The sequence below is a fragment of the Kogia breviceps genome, chromosome 13, assembly GCF_026419965.1.
Source record: "Kogia breviceps isolate mKogBre1 chromosome 13, mKogBre1 haplotype 1, whole genome shotgun sequence".
In the NCBI taxonomy this organism is placed as follows: domain Eukaryota; kingdom Metazoa; phylum Chordata; class Mammalia; order Artiodactyla; family Physeteridae; genus Kogia; species Kogia breviceps.
The window spans coordinates 62625225-62647348 of NC_081322.1; the positions used below are offsets into that span (position 1 = coordinate 62625225).

Genomic DNA, 22124 nt, shown 5'->3' on the forward strand with positions numbered 1-22124 from the left:
AGTGCCTGACACAAAGTAAGCACTGTGTTAATATTTGTGATCCATGTTTTACTCCGATAAAAATATGTTACTAGGAACTTTGTCCAAATACTGCCAAGAGTTTTCTGTTTGTTTGTTTGTTTGTTTTTTTGTCTCTCAGGTAATAGGGAACATCAGATCCTGAAATTAACAGACAAATAGCATTTTCATTTTCTGCCATACTGCTTAACCCTTTCTGATGTTACATATATTTGATTATATGTATATTTACGAACGCAGAGAATTTCCTCTTTTGGCAACCACATCAACCATGGATCTTTGTTTCCCTTAGAAACGTGCATTAGGGAATCTTCATCCTGACCAAGGATTTCTCATCACTGATAACAATTTGGGCTAAAACATGTCAGATATATTAAACACCAATTATTGCAACAAATACTTATTCCTTACCTTAATATGTGAAAGGATTTTGAAGGATTACTTACATAATTTTAAGATTATTAAAATTTTTTAAAATTAAAAGGAGGTGAAAGGAATTGATCCAATGGCTTTTTTTTTTCTCTAACAAATGATGCAAACTAAATATTTGAAAGCCTCAGGAAAGACTTTAGGTCAAGGCCTCAGGTGGCATGTAGCCTGTGAGAAACTGGGTAAGAATATCTTTTATTCATTTTCTTTTCTCTACTGTTTGCCTCCTGCCAGGAAAACAAAATTATCAAGGGTAGCCTAAAAAGGGAACAAAAATCACAATAATGCAGCCCAAGGTCTGTATGGAAGCGGGGGAGGGGCACACCACCTCCTCGCTGGTGATATTAGACGATGAGAATGAATGCTGTGAATACGAACATCTCCTTCTCTCTTCTTCAAATGCATAAGACATGAGGATGTACATCCCTGGAAATGTAATTCTGGGGGGAAAGTGATGCATATACAACCTTTAAACAGATTAAAATTTGTGTACTGGACCTGGTTTGCAAAACCCGCAAGATATTTTATTACTATGTGCATGTAGAAGATGCCCACAGAATGGTCTCTGCTTCTTAGGATCACCTCAAAGCTGTGGACTCCAGAACAAGTGGAGCCAGATACTAATCTTTCCATTGCCATTGTGATTGCTTTTCTTTGGCGTATACTAGAGGCTAATCTGTCTTTCAAACACACACACGTCAATTATTATTTCAGGATTATCCATCCTATGCAGCCTTTGGCCAAAACCAGTATGCACAGTATTACTCTGCATCAACATATGGAGCATATATGACATCAAATAACACAGCTGATGGCACGTCCTCCTCGACTTCAACCTACCAGTTGCAGGAATCTCTCACAGGACTGACTAGCCAACCAGGTACAGATCTTCATCCAGGTGAAATACTTTTTATGTGTTTTGCTCTATCTAATAATATGGAGAAAATGGGCATTTTAAAAACAAGGCTGGGGCTTCCCTGGTGGCGCAGTGGTTGAGAGTCCGCCTGCCGATGCAGGAGGCACGGGTTCGTGCCCTGGTCCGGGAAGATCCCACATGCCGCGGAGCGACTGGGCCCGTGAGCCATGGCCGCTGGGCCTGCGCGTCCGGAGCCTGTGCTCCGCAACGGGAGAGGCCACGGCAGTGAGAGGCCCGCATACCGCAAAAAAAAAAAAAAAAAAAAAAAAAAAAACAAGGCTGAAAGCTTCCAGATAATTATGCTGATGTTTAATCTGCGCTAGTACCACTGATTTAGGTGAGGCTTTTCTGGCATTCCAGAAACCTTTCTTTTAGGTGTGGGATAGTTAGGAGATTTTAATATCAAATGACAGAATACATATGAATATGGAGATAAAAGGTAAGTGGATCTTTTACCAGACTAATTATTTCATGGAGATCTTGACAACATAGAAAAGTTGTAATATTATCTTCTTTGGGTAAAACTGATAATATTTCCTTTATGCTTGAGAAACTGTATAACTTTTTCACCTTACGAGTCATCAGTAGCCCCAGCCAGTGAACATTTCCCACATTCCTAGGATTTTTAGGATCATTGGTAGGTAGTTTAATATCTTTGTCTAATCAACACATATTTAAAATCCATCATAGTCTTCATTGCCAGAAGCTTGTCTGTATTCTTATTAGAATTGTATTTGCTGACACGTATTTAACACAGCTGAAGAACTTAAAGTTAAAAGCAAGTTTAATAGAGATTCATTGTAATCCCAATCAAAATTCAGGCAGGACCTTTCGGAGAAATTATCAGAATGATTCTAAAATTACAAGGAAAAACAAAGGAACTAGAATAGCCAAATACTTTTGAAAAATAAGTACAAAGTTTGAGGGCTCACACTGCCTGATTTCAAAATTTATAAAATATAATCAAGAATGTTTGGTATTGGCAAAAATGTTAGATACCTAGAGCAATGGAATAGAATAAAGAGTCCAGAAATATATGTATTTCTGGATATATTTAGTATATGTTGTATATAATATATACAACATATACAATGATACAACATATACTAAAAGTTTGGTTTTTGACAAAGGTGCAAAGGCAATTAGAGAGAATGAATAGTTTTTCAGAAAATGATGCTGGAACCACTGACATCCATATGCAAAACAAAACAAAACAAAACATAAAACAGAATCTTGACTTGTAACTCATACCATATACAAAACATGTTAAAACTAAAACTTCTAGAAGAAAACATGGAGAAACTCTTTGTGGCCTTGGGTTACATAAAAATTTAATAGGTATCATGCTAAAAACACAATCCATAAAAGAAAAGAAAAGCTAAATTAGACTTCATAAAACAAAGAACTTCTGCTCTTCAAAAGACACCATCACAAGAATAGAAAGACACGCCACAGATTGGGAAAAAATACTTGCAAAACACATATCTGATAAAGCACTTGTATCCAGAATATATAAAGAACTATCAAAACTCAATAAGAAAATCAAAGTTAAGAAATTTTTTGTTTTGATCCAAACTCACCTCTGCTTCTTTTTTGTCCTGCTTTGGAAGGGCAAGAAAATAGGGACACATGGTCACAATACTGTGAATTCTTTCTAACTGGACCAGTGGTTCCAAGAAGACAAAAAGCCCATTAAACAAGTATTTATTGAGTGCCTGTTAGGTACCAGGCACTGCTGATATTTCAGCAGTGAATACGCTCTCTGCATACATTTAGCTTCATTTAGCTTCCATTTAACAAGCAAGACAAAGATCAAGCAAATAATTAAAATAGTATGAATGTTGAGAAAATGAAAATGCTAGATAATGTGGGGAATATTAACGAGAAAACTAATTTGAACATGAAGAAGTGACAATGAAACATACTTTAAGTGACAGAGAAAATGCAATTATATTCATGAGATGGCAACATTCTTTCTTTTTGGTTCACTGTTATATATAGGGTGAATAAACAACAAGGTCCTACTGTATAGCACAGGGAAATATATTCAATATCCTGTGATAAACCATAATGGAAGAGAATATTTTAAAAAAGAATCTCAAAGTATTGTCTCTAATCTAACTATGGACCGAAGGGAAAATTGTTAATAGGTGTACTAGACTTTGATGCCCCTACTATCAGTTTCTTTCCCCTTATCTTCTTTTTAGACCCTCCCTCCTGTAAACACATAGCCCCTTTGAGCCTCTAGTCTTCATTCCCTCTTTTTAGGCTTTCCAGCAGCCGTATCTTATGTAGGGCCAGGATGAAGGGAAGGCAAGAGTTGCCTGGGGTGCAGAATGTAAGGGGGCGTTCATTCTCACAGCCCTTAAATTTTACACCCTTGGCACACTACCTGCCTTAATTTCCGCCCAGCCTAAATCCCATGTTCCAATTCTGTCCTGATCCTCTTTGAGTAAACACTTACATTTCATTAAGAATCTTATCTTAATTTAAAGAATGAGTGATTTCAGAATCCTTGCTTACAAGTGGTGGAAGCACTTTAGGTGGGGAGGTATTTGATGTTCTCGTCACACTGTGGAAGGTGTTTCTCCCTGGTGAATGCACGGGGAAAACAAAATAGAATGACTGTGTTCGGAAGCAAAATCACGGACTAAATATTTGATCATCGAGTTATCAGAGACCAAGTGACAGGACTGGCAAAGTGTTTTGGAATTTACTAGACTTGAGCTACCAGGAATGAAAACCATTCAAATACCCCAAAATGGTTTATGCTACGTAGAACTTTGGGTGGAAGAGTGGTTTTAATCTAGTTTTAATATGACCACAAGAGTTTCTATGCACGAAAGACACAGATGGGTACTCTCTGTTAGCTAAAGAATAATCAACTTTCAGAATAGCTATTTTATTTACATTAAAAATACTAAACGCAGACATGTAGATATTCTGAGTATGTGACTTTGAATGTAACACATTCATATGTACATTCTCATATTCAGTATCAGAATGTTGCAATTTCTTCAGCTTTCCACTGGTTGCTAATACCAACGAATATAGTTTGACATAATTGTCAGATATTACGAGACTTTCCACTGAATTTAAAGAAGAAATTATTTCTACTTGTACCCATATTATTCTCTCAACCCAAATCATAACAATACACGTGTCTACATCTTTAAGGAATTCTGTGACCTCAGACCTTCAGTCAAGGTAGTTTTAAGTTTGATTTTGCCTTTGCAGATCTGGCATGCATCCAAAATGTAAACAAGTTCATAACTATGGGATTTTTATTTATTATTGATGAAATTTGAGGTATTTTGTTTAAGGGTATAAAGAGTATTTTCCACTGACTGGCTCTGCGTTTGGACTTAAAGCAGAGACCTAACAGTTAAATCCACAGTTTGTCATAAATCATTCACTGGTGACTTCTCCCGTATTTAAAATGGAAACATACTTTATGTTCTATAAGAGACAGCTGGTTGCTCTGATTTAGCGATAAACCTAATGAAATAAAGTTGGATCTAAATATCCAAAACTTAGAAGGTGCAGTTATTCATTACGGTACTGATTAAAAGATAATTATTCAGTCATGTATAGTGTTAGCCCAGGAAAAAGCCTGGGGCAATGGGTAATGACTGATGTTATTTGGAAATTACCAATAGCATTCAGTCATTTATTTTACCTTATTAGGTAATTTGACAATGTATTTAAAGAAACATTACCATGCTGATTAAGAACAGATATTTTAGTTCATTATCTTTGAAAAGATCTTTCTTTGCCTTTAACATAAAGGTTATCTTAGGTATATTATATTTTTGATTCCATTCAGAATGTTTGATGACTGATAGCACAGTAAGCTTAGTGATATTTTTATAGTTCCTTTTTAAAATTTTAAACACCTTTAAAATTAAATATAACTAGCAATTTGTAACAACATTCTGTAGTCTGAGACCTTGGCAAACATTTCAGATACATTAGCTAATTAAACTTTACAAGTGTTGCAGAAAAGTAAAGGATATGGTAAGATCACTCTTTGAAAAGAAGCCAGTTTCTTAGGCAGAACTCAGTAGACTTTCTAGGCCTCATGGCATTTCACATGAGGACAGGAAAGAAAGCAAAGTACTAATTCATTTCATTGAAGGCAACAAGAGGACTTAAACGGAAAAAGACTGACCACATTTAACTTCTCTGCCAATTTGCATTTTCCCTACCTGCAGCATTACTGTACCCTAGTGCAATTACCTGAGTGAAATTGACAGAGGCACTGGAATTAACAGCTTTCTCCTTTTAAAAACAAATGTCAACAAATGTTTAATGACCAGTTGAGCTCAAGTTCCTGATTTTACCCTTTATCAGAAGAAAGGCTAGAACCTTCAGAAGATATGGAGGTCAGTTCATTTCCATCTGGGTGGTTGCTGTAGGAGCCCAAATAGAGCACGTGCCCTCTTTAGGACCTGCTCTTTTACTTTGATGTTCTTCAGATGAATTTCTTGGCCCTCACTCTCACAGAAATTGTGTAAAGTCTGTGTAACTCTTTTGATTAGTAGAAACAGATATACATTTGACCTTTTTGTAACCTGGACAGACTGGTGCTCTTTGGGAAAGGAAGTATCACCTAGTGGTTAAAGTGGGAGTTCTGGAACCATATCAACATTGCACATACCGGCTATTTCATCTTGGTTAGTTAATTGAGTCCCACATGTCTCCAGTTCTCCCATTATTAAAAGAGGCTAATAAAGGACCAAATTCACTGGGTAGAAGTGAAGTTTAAGTCGTGTGTGTGTGTGTGTGTGTGTGTGTGTGTGTGTGTGTGTGTGTGTGTGTGTAAAGAATGTTTCACAGTAAAGAGTTCTGACAAATCAATAAGAAAAAGATAACCCAATTTTTTTTGAATAGTCAAAGATTTAAACAGTTACTTCATAAAAGTAGATACCAAATGAGTAAGAAACAAAGTATTCTACATCATTACTCATCAAGAAAATGCTAATTAAAACTACAATAAGATACTACCAACCCCTACAATCACTAATATAAAAAAGACTAGCAATACCAAGTATTGGCGAGGATGTAGAGCAACTAGAACTCTCATTGCTAGTAAGAGAGTGAATTAATACAATAACTTTGGAAAAGAGTGCTCAGTGTCTACTGAAGGTAAACATATGCCTTCCATTTGACCCAGCAGTCCCTCTGCCAGGTGTATACATATAGGCATATGCTTAGTATATACATATAGGGATATGCTAGGTATATACATATAGGGATATGCTAGGTATATACATATAGGGATATGCTAGGAAGGGGAGCTTATGCCCATAGCTATAAACAAAAATGTTTATAACAGCTTTATTCATAGTTGCCTAAAACTACAAATAACCCAAATGTTCATCAACAGAATGTATAAAGCATAGTATACATATGTCATGATGTTCCAGCCACATTAAGGAAAAAACAAACAACTGCTCCAGGCTACAATGTAGGTGAATCTCAGACATAATAAGCAGTGACTCTAGCCAAACACGTATTCCAATAAACTTATGGAGACCCACACACTTCCTATGACCAGTCTTTTCCCTTCCTCCTTCTGCTCTTTTCACTCCCTTGTTGTGATACCTGCTGACTTCCAGTTCATTCGAGTAGCTGAGTTGCTCCTGCCAAACCCCGTCTTTATGGATCCAGTCAACAGTCAACCACCCATAACTGAGCACTGTAACTTTGGGATTTTGCAAGATATTGTCTTTTCACCTCTTGCACTGTGGCAAGAACAAAGCTGCCTGATGAGAGTTAACTCCTGAAAATTGATCTATAATGGATAGAAAGATAGGTCTTATGGAATGGCAACCAAAAAAATTTTATAAGCTTAATAAATGTGTGTTAATTTGAATCAATATTTTATCTGAAAAAGAACATTTGATTTGCAGGACATAGTAACCTTAGAAAAATTCTGTTTTATAAAAATAATTGAAAATAGAAAACATTTTGTGTGATATTTTTAAAAAGTAGATGTGTGTTTAAATACCCAAATCCCCATCTAATGCCTATACAAGTAAGCTGAAACATGATTTACTATGACATAGGGCTATATTCAGCATCATAACTAAAGATCCTTTTATTATGCTTTCTATACTCATGCATTTGATAATAGAAACCCATGCAATGAACTGTGCCAGCAATGTTTTAAGAGCAAATAATATGTGGAGGACAGACATTTTTTTGATGCTGTCCTGACATGCACAAATGTTTCCCAAAGAAAACATTTGACCGTTAGAAATTATTAGAGGTTAGCTATGTAAACACTCTTTACCTAAAACCTCTCAGAAAAAATGTTACCTAAGTGTGATCTAGTTTGTTCAGATGTGTTTATTTAGATTAATAACTGCTTGGCTGTGCTCATAATTATTTTACTTTAATTTTTATGATAAAGCATGAGTCATAACGTCTTTACTTTTAAAAATTGTGTAACTTTAATATAGCTTGCCATTGGACTCTCCTAGACATTTTAACATTATGCATATGATTTAAATTAAACATAAATCAGAGTTATCTCAGTAATAGAAAAAGAGGGCTTCCCTGGTGGCGCAGTGGCTGAGAGTCCACCTGCCGATACAGGGGACGTGGGTTCATGCCCCGGTCCAGGAGGATCCCACATGCCGCAGAGCGGCTGGGCCCGTGAGCCATGGCCACTGAGCCTGCGCGTCCAGAGCCTGTGCTCTGCAACAGGAGAGGCCACAACAGTGAGAGGCCCACGTACCGCAAAAAAAAAAAAAAAAAAAAAAAAAGATAGCTGCTATTACCCAGGCTTTAGTATACAAAGAAACTGAGATTCAGAGAGATTGAGTAAAATGCTTGAAGTCATGCAGTAAGTCCAACTCTAGTTACTTGTGAAGTTTTACTGCACCTCACTGTCGCCGTGGTGGGCTTATCTTAACACCCTCTCCTACAGACTTGCCACTGCTCTGTACTCTCCACCTCATAAGATGCTGCATCACTAGCTTTAGACGTGTCGAACTTTCGGGTATCTGTGGGACATGCAGAACCCAATTAAACATAAAGTCTGAAACTTAAGATTTGACTTGGTATGATGTATGGGTCATCACGCAGAAAGTGACTGACCTATGAGAGGGTTAGATTGCCCACATGGTGTGGAGTGGGGAAAATGATCAAAGGATGGAAGTACTAAGTACCAGAATGTAAGTAATGGGAGGAGAAAAAGGAGTCCATGTCTCTTAGACAGAGAAGGACTCATGAGAAAGATTCTAAAACATGCAGGGTATCAGCTGCTAATGGTTCTGAGGAGGTGGTGTTGCAGAGGATAATACACAGCATAGAGATCCAGGAAGGTAAGGACTGAGTCTACCTATTATTGCATTTGCCATTTAGGTGGTTCTGGGGACTCTGGGTAAGAATAGTTTTCTTAGAGTTTTGGTGAACTGAAACTAGATTATGACAAATCAAATGTCAGGAAGTGGAGACAAATGTGCCGTCCAGTACCGTAGCCACTGACTTCAGTCTGTACTAGCCCCATTACAAGGGCTTAATAGGCACGTGTGGCTAGTACAGATTGAAGTCAGCTCTAAGTGTCATATACACACAGGATTTCGAAGACTTAGCATGAAAACGAGATTATGTAAAACATGTCATTTTTATATTTATTATATGCTGAAATGATAATGTTTTGGATATATTAGAGCAATTAGCATATAGGAATGAAATTAATTTTACATGTTTCTTTTTACCTTTTTTAATGCAGCTTCTAGAACATTTAAAATTATATGTATGCGTGGTTACATTTGTGGCTCACTTCGTATTTCTGTTGGACAGCACTGGTACATGCTGTTCTTTTAACACGGGTCCTTTAAAAAGAAAAGATAGCAAACAGATAGCTTCTAGATAGAAATGCATGGTCAAAGGGAAGGACATTTCAACTTGTCTGTGTGCCTCCCGCCCCCAGAAACGGGAGAGGTTGAAGGGAAGGTAGGAGAGAGTTTGAAGTGGAGCATTATTCTCTAATAGGTGAGGCACGGAAGTCATATTTGCAGGGGGAGGGATGGGATCTCATCCTCAGACATAGGAGGTGACAACAGATCTAAAGTTAGATAAATACATAGGTGGGGATAGAGATAGGAAGTTGAGGGCATCTGGAGTACAAAAGGTCTTCAGGTTTAATAGATCACATAGATCGAAACTAGGAGAAACCTGTGTGACCTGCAAAATTTTGACTGAATTAGAATTTTGTGTATTTGTGGTTATAAAACTTTTTTGTCATAAGGAATTTTCTGTTGTAGAATTTGTTAAAATCATTAATCATGAAGACTAATACCTGATCTAAAAATGAAGTGCTGTCCTTGACAGTATTCATGTTATTTACAGGAGAGTTTGATACCGTGCAGAGCCCCTCCACACCCATCAAAGATCTTGATGAGAGAACGTGCAGGAGTTCTGGGTCAAAGTCCCGAGGAAGAGGCCGGAAAAGTAATCCCTCCCCGCCTCCGGACAGTGACCTGGAGGTATGCTGACTTCTCCTTAAAAGGTGTAATGTGATGTTTCATTTTATTGAATGATATATTCTATACCGTACAGTTCTGTAAAATTTCAGACTTAAAAGAAAAAGATATATCAGGAAATGTGTGGACCTACTATGAAGTAGGCATTTCACAGCTCTGAAATTGGAGATTTCATCCATTATAATGGCAAAACTAAAAACAATAACACTTAAAAATCATAATGCTGTATAAATTCTAGGCCTGAGATAGTTGCATCTTTTGATCCAAAAGACACAAACGGAAGGCACAAGCAGAAATTTGAAAAATAAAGCCATTGTTTGTGGAGTATTTATCTGAGAAGCACTCTTTCTGGGAGTACTAGGGTCATGAAAGATGTTTACATGGGTCAATAAATTTTAAAAGGTAAAATTAATCTGTATGGAGAAAAAAAGTTGTCATCAGAAAGTAAGAAAAATTCCAATCATTTGATACATATGTTAAAATTTTTATACCTGTAAAAATTTCCGTGTGTCATTGTTTCCAACTGGGACGGATCTTTTGCGATATATCCATAATAAGCAGGTTGTTTTGATTATGAAACATCAGCAGAAACTATTCTTAACCATAATGTGTTACTTCTTACACAGCTGCATATTTTAATTGTGAAAAAAAGTTAAATCTCCAGATTTAGTAAAGTCAAGTAATAGCCCTTGTACCTCTTCATAAAAGATCATTTCCTTGATGTGAACAACAGTAGCAGATTCAAATGCCTTCAAGAACCCAGCAGGTGATATGAATGAGTGAACTGGGCTGGGGGCCAGCAGACTGGGAAGAGTGGGGAGCACTGGCCCAGTCTAAAGGGGCCCCTGCATCATTGCCGCATGGACTGTCAGCCACCATTGCCACAAACCGGAAGTTTGTCTACTGCAGTCAGACAGAACCCTGAACTTTGTGTGAAATCTTCTAATCTGGAAATTTTAATCAATAATTTGAAACCATTCAAAACTCTATGCAGGCCAAACAACCCATCTTATGACCCAAGGGTCCACACGTTACAATCTCTATTTAGGGATTGTTCGTTGATTCTTTAAAATATTTTTTAAAATATAATTGTTTGCATGAATTACAAAACTTCATGAAGTCATGAGACATAAAATTTTATAAGAGTACACTTCTATCATAAAGTCCAAATGTGTCTTTTGGGTATTAACTGCAAGTACATATTTGAATGAATTCATTCAGATTAGGACATCGCATTTTTAAGCCTTATTATTTTTGTCACTCTTGCGCCTCAGGTTTTACAGAGGTTAGATTTGAGAAATTTGGAGGAAAAATGAATGGAGTAGCATAGAGTTCCATATAATGGTATCAAGATTATATCCAACAATAAAGCGAGAGGTCTACTTGTAAAGAGATTTCTGTTTCCTTAGAACTTGATAATTCTTCGATATTTATCTTTTTTCTCCAGCGTGTGTTTGTCTGGGACTTGGATGAAACCATCATTGTTTTCCACTCACTGCTCACAGGATCTTATGCCCAGAAGTATGGCAAGGTAAGAAATCAAGAAATTTTACCTTGTTAGAATTTTATTTTAAATAAAAGCAAAAGCCATTTAAAAATACCTTGTAGTGTTTTTACTGCAGTCTGTCAAGTCTGCTCTTAATTATTTATTTCCAGTGACTCATTGTTCTTTAATGTGAACTGGTAAATTTTACAGAACTTAATTAGAAATCATGTTCTTTTTCCTTTCTTCATAATAACTTTGAATTTTCTACATGAAAAACCAAGCTTATTACCCTCACGTAATTATTTTAGAAAATGTTTTTGTCAATTGAAATGGACTTTTAAACATTATAATATGTATATTATTGTCTAATAAGGGAACTTTGAGAAATTGTTTGAATTAATTTGTTGCACCAAATGTTGCTATAGAATGCCATCTGAAATAAGGAAGTAATCTTTTGTCTGACAGATCCTTTGCATTTATAAATATAAGTATTTTTTGGTAACTTTGAGGAGGCATATTATAGAGACTGGGAATAATACCCCGTCACACATAAAAATCCAGAGGCAGATGTTCTCATTACTTTCCTTTATCTCTTGCCATTATTTTCATAGTCAGCTTGCTTCTTGTAACAGTGTTGTTATACACGTGTGTGAGTCTGTTTCAAAGAGTGATGCACCTGCAACAGATTTTTCAGCTAGAAACACAGTTGTAGAGGCCATTTGAGTCTTTGATTCTGTAGGACTCACAGTCTAACCAGAGTCAATTCACAACATGTGGGCCTGCCTTCAATTACTGCATTCAAAGTTGTATCTAACTTTGGTTCCTTTTCATATAACACTTACAGAAGTGTCTCCCTTCATCTTTATAGTGTCACATTATTTCATAGGGTCTCATGTTAGCTCAACATGCAGTTTTTAACATCTTCTAGACTAGTTGTGATGAGTTAATTGCACTGAAGCATTTCCTCCTAAATTGCGCTCTTGGTGAATTTGCATTGCATTTGATTTTTAGTATAAGTAATGAAAATTGCTAAACATATGAAAGGTAACAATTTTATTTAGTGACCATTTAGAAAAAGGAGTCTTAGCTTCTTTATCACAATCATCATCATCTAAAACAGTGATCTCCAAAGCAGGATGTATGCATATGTGCCAGATATACACAAGGTGCTTCACTGAGATAAGGAGAGAAAATAACACATTTATACCCTGCAATTTCTATTCTTATCTGTTTCAATACATGTAAATGATTATAACTTAAAGAATATGTATGTAATTTATAAATAAATTAACTATACATAGATTTGTGGTACACACTCAAAATTCTATTACTGGTAGAGCATACAGTCTAAAAAGTTTCCAGGTAGTAATCTAAAGCATTTTCTTCTGAAATAATTTTGGCTTATGTGGAATACACAGTAATCCTATTGAACCGATTACAGTATTTTTGTGCAAATTTTCATATTAGATAAATGTTTAAAATAAACAGTCTAGCTTGAACACACAAATCCAAATAAAGTTCCCTTCAAAATAGTCACCATTGGAGGCTATACCTAAATATCCATGTTGCTTCCATTTTGCCAAATCAGTGGTGGGACTCATCTTTCGGAATTACCTTTAGATTTTTAAAATATTTCCTGACTTCAAATCTTCATCCTTTTGTGGTAATTGTGATATTTAGAAGTAAAAGGATGATTTGAACCCAAGGCAATAAATAAAGAGCATGGTCAAAATGTCACTATATATATATATATATTTTTTTTTCCCCCCTTTTCGTCAAAAATACCTTAAAGTTTCTACCATCCCAGAACTGAGCATGGCCTTCTATTTGGGATATGAAGGGGTACTGATAAAGAAGCAGAGGGGTGGTAAACCATTAAAAAAAAACATCAGATAATGAAGCAGCTTTTCTTGAGTGACTGATAAACTGGCTCTAAGAGCAATTCCAAAAGCAAAGTTCTCCTACTTCCCTCAGCAGTGGTGCATCACTGAAATAACCCATCACCTCCCGGGATGGCCACCTGGTCATTCAGCATTCATTTCACAAACAAGTTCTGTATTTTAAAGTATTGTCGAAAAGCTTTGTTCGCATAGAAAAGAGAGACATTCTCCATGCCTCCAGAGGCTTAAAACAGCAGAGCTTGCAGAAACGGTGGGAAAAGTGAGGGGAAAAGGAAACTAATGTTTATTTAATGCCCACGATGTGCCAGAATTAAGCATCACAACAATTTTAAGGGGTGGGTTCTTCTCCCCAGTCTGTGCGTGAGGAAACATGCTCAGAGAGGGAATAAGATGTGTGCAAAGTCACACAGCTAGTCAGTGGTAGAGATGACTCTTGGGGCCCTGGACTCTTTGACCTCAAAGCCCTTGTCGTTTCTGCTTATAGAACATCCCATGGCGTAGATGATTAAGCTACCATGAACACAATATACAAGTGACATTTCCCGGAAGGAATAAGGACAATTAGTGAGGTACTGTGAAGGCAGTTGTGTGAGTTCTCCTTTAAGTTGGAATGATTCTAATTATCTTCTTGCAGACAGTTGGGATAGTTTTCCATCAAAAGGGAAAACTTAAGAAATGTTCAGTGAAATAGAGTGTGGTAGACAGGTACCAGTACCTCATGGTGGTGCAGAATCGGAATAGGATCAGAGGCATTGTTGGCAGGGTGTGGGGAAGATAAGCCTACATTTCTAGAACACCTACCATGTGGTAGCACCTGTGTTTGACATTTCACAAGCAGTAGGTATGGGGGAGAAGGACAAGAGCCTTCAAGTCAGAGAAACCTAACTTTGAAAATCCAGTGCTGATGCTTACAGTCATTGATGCTGACACCTGAATTACAAGAAGGAGCTAGCCGTGCAGATTAGCGGGGAGAGAAGTGTGGAGGGGGCCGTTCCAGGCAGAGGACATAGAAGGGCTCCGGGCAGGGGCCATCTTCCAGTGTTGCGGGAATATAAAGGAGCAGTGTGGCTGGAAGTTTGTAAACAACGGAGAGTGACACAAGATAACACAAGGTAAAAACAGAGAGGCAGGCAGGGGGCCGCATCAGGTCCAGTGTCTGCCGTAAGGCATTTGGAATTTATTCTAGGTGCAGTGGAAGTTGTTGTAGCATTTAGGTCAAATTGGGACCTGGTGGTTTAAGGTTGGCTGCTGTGTGGAGAAAGGAGTTTAGAGGAAGAAGACCATTTAGGAGACTGCTGACTTGAGAAAGGCTTCTTGAACTTGAATGTGAGTCCCTGACCCTCAGGGACTGTAAAACCCAGAGTTTCCGATGCTGTAGGTCTGAGGTAGGTCCTGAGACTTCACCTATGGAATAAATTTTCAATAAAGCTGATGGACCATGCTTTGGGAACGGATAGAAAAGAGCATTTCCCCAACATTTTTCCTGGGAAAACGAGTTCCAAACTATGTTAATTGATAGTCTGTGGAAAAAAAGCCCATGGCCAAATAAATGTGAGGAATACTTGAATTTTGTGGCCATTCAGTATATGTTATCATCTTAAAGGTCCTGAGATGTTTTACAGTTAAGAATCCTTTGTAACCATGTTTAATTCCTCCATTCCCGAGGGTCTAAGTAATGACCTTGAGGGCCGACTGAAATGAGGTCTTTCTGGTGATCAGTTGACAATTCAGAAGGACTTTGCCAATAGTGAAAGTGACCAGGGCCATTATTTCTGCTGAGGACAAAAAGGACCCCTGTACTACGTAAAGTTTATCTAATCTTGAAATTGTTAACGTCTTCAGTCCTTTGAATTTCTCGGATCAGACTTGTTTCCACAGTGTGCACTTTCAGAGTATAAAAGATTTGTATGACATAGTGATTTTTCTGTTCTTTTAACCAGAGAATCTTTTGTGTTCGTAGTATATCACGCTGAGTATCTTTATATAAAACATATAAGGGCAGATCTGCTCTAGGTGAAATGTAGAAGTTAGGGGACTGGAGATATCCCATTTCCCTCACGTAGACAATCCCTTCCCCCATTGTTCTTAGTCACCCCAAAAGGGTTTCTTGAGTCCTGAGCGTTGCTCAGAACACATACTGTAGGGCAGTAATCCAGCTGAAGGAGCACCAAACTAGAGGTTAGGAGGAAGTCCTGTGCCTAGATGTTCCTTAAGCTACTCATTTAACCTCTGAGCCTGTTTTCACATCTAAACATGGTTATAATCCATTTCCTTCCTGGAGTTACTGGATGGATTAAATTATATAATGTAAAAAAAAATGTAAAAAAGTAGCACTTAGCTCTATCATCCATGTCCTGTGGTGGAGAAATTTAATGCATTATTTCCCCCCAAAGGGGAAATGACAAAGGCAGAAATTTCCAGACATGCAGAAGGTCAATGTTTGCACAAAGTGGTACTGCAATGGCCTGAAATATAGTGAGCTGAGAGCTGGAAATATAAGCACCAGTGGTGTAAAATCATGTCCTGCCATGACCACACCTACCTACCTATCTACCTATTTTTCTCTCCTTCCCCACCTACAAGCCTGGTAAAAATAAACAAACAAGCAAACAAATAAGTAAGTAAGTACCATTTTTGAGCTCTTGCTATGTGCCTGGCACTTTTCTGAGTATCCTGTTAAATGCATTACAATCAATCTCCTTTGCTTTCACCACCACCCTATGTGATTGGTACCATGTCACACAGCTCACAAGTGGTTTGGCCAGCCAGAACCCACATCTCTTCTACCTGCTCTGGATCTCTGCACTCTTTTGGTCTCATGTCTTTCCCCACCACCTATCAAAATAAAATTCATGGAACATAATAATTTAGGAATGCCATTTTTACTCATAAATTGCTCTGCGTAACTAACTTTTGTGTTTTAATTAAAAAAAAAAAACTTTAGAAAAGTCCTGCTTCAGTTTATAAATAAATAATATTATTAATTTTCCAAGGATCTTCCTAATGTGTGATCACTTTTGGACCCAGTTCAGTTGTCAACACAACATGCTCTTTTCCCAAGCAGAACTATTCCGGGATATTTACCGTGATGGCAAATGAGGGATGTCAGTATTTGAGCTCTGCTGCCTGTGGAGCTGATGATGGGCTTTGCAGCTGAGCACCAGCTGGCATGTACACCTTTCAGCACTGAACAACTCTAAAGTAGGAGTTTGTAAATTTGGCAGGACGCAGATCAGGAATCATCCATCATCTGTTAGAGTTTATGAAGATTATCTCTATTCCCTGATTAATTGTATATAGTATTTTACCTGATAAGTTGCAGTAATTCCTCTTTGTTAGAGGGAAGAGTGAAAGAAGCTAAATAAATTGTGCTTTAGGGATTTGGTTTATTTTGAAGCATTAATGTGTCATGTGCTATGAGGCCATGATTCTCTAAAAGTCGTTCCACAGGAAGGATGCAAAGGAAATAGCCGAAGTCAGGGAAAAGACCGAAGGAAAAGTGAACGGTTATATTGCGAAACTGAAATCCAAGCTCCCGAAGCTACTTGCTCATTTTAGACAGCATCTTATATAAGAGGAGCACTGGAGAAATGATGTGCTCATCAGGAGAAATCCAGTGGTTACTTTTATATTAAACAATCTACACACACTTATGTGGAAAGGCTTCTGAAACAGCAAAGCTATATTTTAAATGATGAGATTGTCATGAAGATAAGCACTGACTTATGTGTATGTCACCTAAGGAAAAGCAACATGATTTGCTAGAATGTGGTTAGAAAGAATCAAGAGTTGGAACCATGGATTGGAGGCCACTCTGATGGCAGCATGCAGGCGACCACCCCTCTGGGCATAGTGGTTAGAGCATTCTGAATTTGGAGGGAGAAGCGACCTGAGCTTAAATTCTATCTCCACTTCCTACTATACATGCGACCTTGGGTAGTTTATTTAGTCTTTGTGAGCCTCAGTCACCTTTTATATAAAATGGGGAGAATAATAACTTCATAATTTGATTAGAGGGTTAAATGAGTCAGTGCATTAAAACTCAGCACATTACCTACCACAGAGCAAACATTCAATGAGTGTAACCTGTTTTATTTGGTTCCAAGGAAATCTGAATGTTGAGAAACTGAATTGGGGGGAAACTGGGTGTTTTATCAAAAAATGTATGTGTTGTTTCACCTCATAATGTGGGATACTCAGCTCAATGTTGTAGAGAAGAAGAGCGTGACTAGAGAGTGATCGTGGCACATATAAATTGAATGTGGAATTTACAAGTCTCAAAAACTTTAGTGATAGAGAACAGACTTGTGGTTGCCAGGGGGGAGAGGGGGCGGGGAGGGATGGATTGGGAGTTTGGGATTAGCAGATGCAAACTATTATATATAGAATGGATAAACAACAAGATCCTACTGTATAGCACAGGGATCTATATTCAATATCCTGTAATAAACCATAATGGAAAAGAAAAATAAAGTGAAAAAAATTTTAGTGTTTTTCATGGTTGCTCATAGTATATGTGTTTAAGGGCACACATGCATATGCATGTAAACATAGTATCGTTGACCCTTGAACAATGCAGGGGGTCAGGGGTGCCGACCCCCCATGAAGTCAAAAATCTGAGTAACTTTTGACGCCTTAAAAAGCTTAACTGCCAATAGACTGCTGTTGACTGGAAGCCTTACCGATAACATAAATGGTTTCCACGAATTTTGCCTGTTGATGTATTACATACCGTATTCTTACAATAAAGTAAGCTAGAGAAAAGAAAATGTCATTATGAAAGTCCTAAGTAAGAGGAAGTACATTTACAGTACTGTACTGTATTTATCAATACCATAAGTTTGTCATCTGTTTCTAAGGTGAATTGTCCGTCAGTACCTATGTCAGTTTTGTCTTACATGATATAAAACACTGTAGATATGATACACATTACTAACACTAGACATCAAAAATGAAAAGGTGTGAAAAGTAAATTCATATTTATTTACAGTCATAATGATTCATGCACTGATAACAAAGCAGTGATGTTATTGCTTTATGGTAGCCTAAGTGTCATCAATATGGTTGCTTCACAGTAGCCTAACCTATACACTAATGAATGAATCATTGTAAAAATTTTATGGCACACAGTATTACAGTCATATTCTTAATACAGTATTGTAGACACAGTTACATTTAAAAAAACAAAACCAAAAACACTTACCTGTGATGATAGGCTGATATGCAGTTTCTCCAGTTACTAGAGAGGGGCATACTGTACAGTAATGTAATTCTTTGAAAGCAAAGTTATAAACCAGTAAGAAAACTAACACATTATTAATTTTATATGATATATCGCTCACCTTTTGCACATGGAAGGATAAGCTGTTCACTTCAATACAAGTGTTTGCACACAATGTTCTACAAGACGAATACTTATGGGATGGTGATTATGGGACAAAAACGTGTCATACAGTTCTTGCCATACAGTTATTAGATTTTCACACGGAGACATTCAACACACATACACAACAGATAAGGTTATTAACTGTCTGTCATGATGATTACTCTTCATTTAGTGGAAGTGGATCGTCATAAAATTCTTCATCCTCGGCCTCTTCACAGTGAGTAGGCTGAGGACGAAGGGGAAGAGGAAGGGTTGGTCTTGCTGTCTCGCCGGGTGGCAGAGGTAGAAGTGGTGGAGGAGGTGGAAGGGGAAGTAGGAGAGGCAGGCACACTCAGTGTGACGGTATGGAAATACAGCGCAATTTCTGTCTGACTTTTTTTTGCTTTTTCGTTTTTCTAAAAATGTTTCTATATGGTACCAATCTTTCCACCGTTTGCTTTAGTTTCATAGAAGGGTCCATGTCTTAAAAGAAATCAAAAGCAGTTTTGAATAACCAGAACCTTCTGCCAGACTGCCTGATGTCATTTTATTTCCTGGCGCTGCTTCTTCTACGTCTTCTTCCTCATTGTCCGGCACTGGTTCAGATGCACTCATCTCCATCGATTTGTCCCCTGTTAATTTTTCTGCTGTGGTGTCTGTTAGCTCTTGAATTTCTCCAAGATCTATATCTTGAAACCCTTCGCCCTCACCTCTCTTTGCCGTATCCACCATCTCTTTCATGATCTTCTTGATTGGCTCTGTCGTAAATCCTATGACGTCATGCCCAACATCTGGACACAAGTTTCTCCAGCAGGAATTTATTGTTTCTGGCTTGATGGCTTTCAGGGGTTTTTCTATACCAGTGATGGCATTTTCAATGGCATAATCCTTTCAGACATTCATGATGTTCTCTATTGAGGTTCTCTTCCATAGCATTGACAATCCTTTCCATAGAGTACCATACATAATGAGCCTTAAAGGGCCCTATGACCCCCCTGTTCTGGAGACTGAATTAGAGATGTTGTGTTTGGGGGCAAGTAGACCACTTTACAGTGCCTTCAGTGTTGAACTCAAGGGGTTCTGGGTAGCCAGGGTCATAGCCCAATATCAAAAGAACTTTAAAAGGCATTCCCTTACTAACAAGGTACTTCCTGACTTTAGGGACAAAGCCTCAATAGAACCAATCCAGAAAAAGTGTTCTTATTGTCAGGCCTTCTTTTTGTACAATCAGAAGACTGGCAGCTGGTGTTTATCCTTTCCCTTCAAGGCTTGGGGTTAGCAGCTTTATATATAAGGGCGATCCTGATCATAAACCTGACTGCATTTGCACAAAACGGTAGTATTAGACTGTACCTTCCTGCCTTAAATCCTGAGGCTCGCTTCTCTTCCTTATTAACAAATGTCCTTGGTGACATTTTTTTTTTTCCAAAATAGGGCAGTTTAATCTGCAGTAAAAACCTGTTCAGCAGATATTCTTTCTCCCCAATGATTTTCTTAATGGTGTCTGGGAACACATTTGCTGCCTCTTGGTGTGTGAAGCTGCTTCTCCTGTTATCATGACATTTTTTAAGCCAAACCTCTTTCTTAAATTATCAGACCATCTTTGCTGACATTAATTTCTCCAGCTTTAGCTCCTTCACCTTCATTTTGCTTTAAGTTGTCATTTAATGACTTCACTTTTTCTCAAATCATATTAGAATCTACAGGTATGCCTTTCTTGTAGTAATCCTGAACCCACATCAAAGCTGGATTTTCCACGTGAGATAAAAAGGTATTTCTAAAAAAGAGCAAGGTTTCGAGCCTGCTGGTGTAACTGCAGCGATGGCTTCATGAATCTCCTTTTCTTCTTTACAGTGGTCTTTACGCTGGATTTATTTATCTTGAGATGGAGGGCAACCACAGCTGAAGAACTTAAGCTATAGTACATATCAAGTAATTAAACTTTTTTTTTTTTTTGTCATGTCATGACTTTGCTTCTTGGGAGCACTTCTAGCATCACTAGGGGCACTTGTATGGGTCCCCTAGTGTTATTTAAGGTTTACGGTATTGTCGTAAACAACGCAAAATATGCGAGAGCTGCAAGAGATCACTTTTTACTGCAATGTGCAATTTACTGGAGAAATGAACTGCTCACAAGGAGTTGATTAGCGTCACTTGGCATTTAAGCAGATACTTGTAACACTTGAGCTCACTGAAATAGTAACAGGAGGTGGCTATGAAATTATTACAGTAGTACAATATGGACTACAGTTAATTTTTTCAGTTATGATTTAATCCTGCATTTAATCCTGTTTGTATACATTTCTCTTGACTGTGAACAGTGCCGTGAACAGTCTGTGTGTGCATAAGTTTTGATCAATTTTAACTTTTTAATAGATTTGTGTGTATCTTATGGCATTAAATGATAAAATAGACTAGTATCTATATATATTTTATGAATTCATGATATACCTAATTTAAATTTTTATTTTCAATATTTCTAGGCTATGTGGTTGGTCTGGGAGTTTTTTTCAAATTATCGCAAATTTCCTAAAAATGTTCCAGCATATTTATTGAAAAAAATTCCGCATATAAATGGACCAACAAGGTTCAAACCTATGTTGTTCAAGGGTCACTTGTACATATGTATGTAAAAGTAAAGCTAAATCAAAGACAGTGACACTTCTCAAACTCTCATTGGGGGTTTGAGAGACAATGAAACTTGACATTAATATACAAGAAAGATAAGTGGTTATTCATTTCTTAAAAGCACAAACTTCTGGAGACACCTTTTATAACCTCCCCTGAAGTTTCAATCTCCGTTTATGATCTTCGCTTATGAACACTCAATCTCACTCTGTATGACAGTCTCTAGTAAGTCAGAAAGAGAAAAATAAATATCGTATATTACCGCATATATGTGGAATCTAGAAAAATGGTACAGATGAACCAGTTTGCAAGGCAGAAATAGAGACACAGATGTAGAGAACAAACGTATGGTCACCAAGGGGTGGTAGGAGGTGGGGGTGGGGGTGGGATGAATTGGGCGATTGGGATTGACATGTGTACACTGATGTGCATAAAATGGATAATTAATAAGAACCTGCTGTATAGCACAGGGAACTCCACTTCGCTGTACAGTAGAAACTATCTTGTAAAACAACTATACCTCAACAACAACAACAAAATAAATTAATTAAAAAAAAACTCATTCTCACATCTTGGGTGTTGGAGGGAGGCAGATTACATTATTACCTTGCCTTAAATTTCCATAACTCATCATTAACTTGTCTTTTTCTAAATTCATGTCTCACTTATCTTTTCTACAGTCTTCCTCTAATATACCACCCACCTTTCTCCAAGTCCTGAGGCCTCAATTGGGTGGGTTCATTTGCCATCTCTGTCACTTTTCTCTCAGTCCTGCGCTTTCTAGCTCATCCTTCCATGGTCATTCTCACCATTCTCTTTTCTTCTCCCTTTCCATCCAGTTGCTACGCTATACTGTTATATATTGTATAATATAAATATGATA

General features: G+C 37.5%; 1 protein-coding gene across 36 annotated transcripts in view; it reads left to right on the forward strand.

Moving 5' to 3' along the window:
* Positions 1-22124, forward strand: part of EYA4 (EYA transcriptional coactivator and phosphatase 4) — a 297153-nt gene that overhangs the window by 245352 nt on the left and 29677 nt on the right. For 21 of the 36 annotated variants that reach the window (XM_067010811.1, XM_067010830.1, XM_067010810.1 and 18 more), the window contains 3 exons: positions 1162-1345; positions 9728-9864; positions 11309-11392. In XM_067010811.1, the coding sequence (XP_066866912.1) occupies positions 1162-1345; positions 9728-9864; positions 11309-11392 (405 nt within the window). The remainder of the gene's footprint in view (positions 1-1161; positions 1346-9727; positions 9865-11308; positions 11393-22124) is intronic. The other 15 variants (XM_067010839.1, XM_067010833.1, XM_067010832.1 and 12 more) reach the window with 1 other exon arrangement.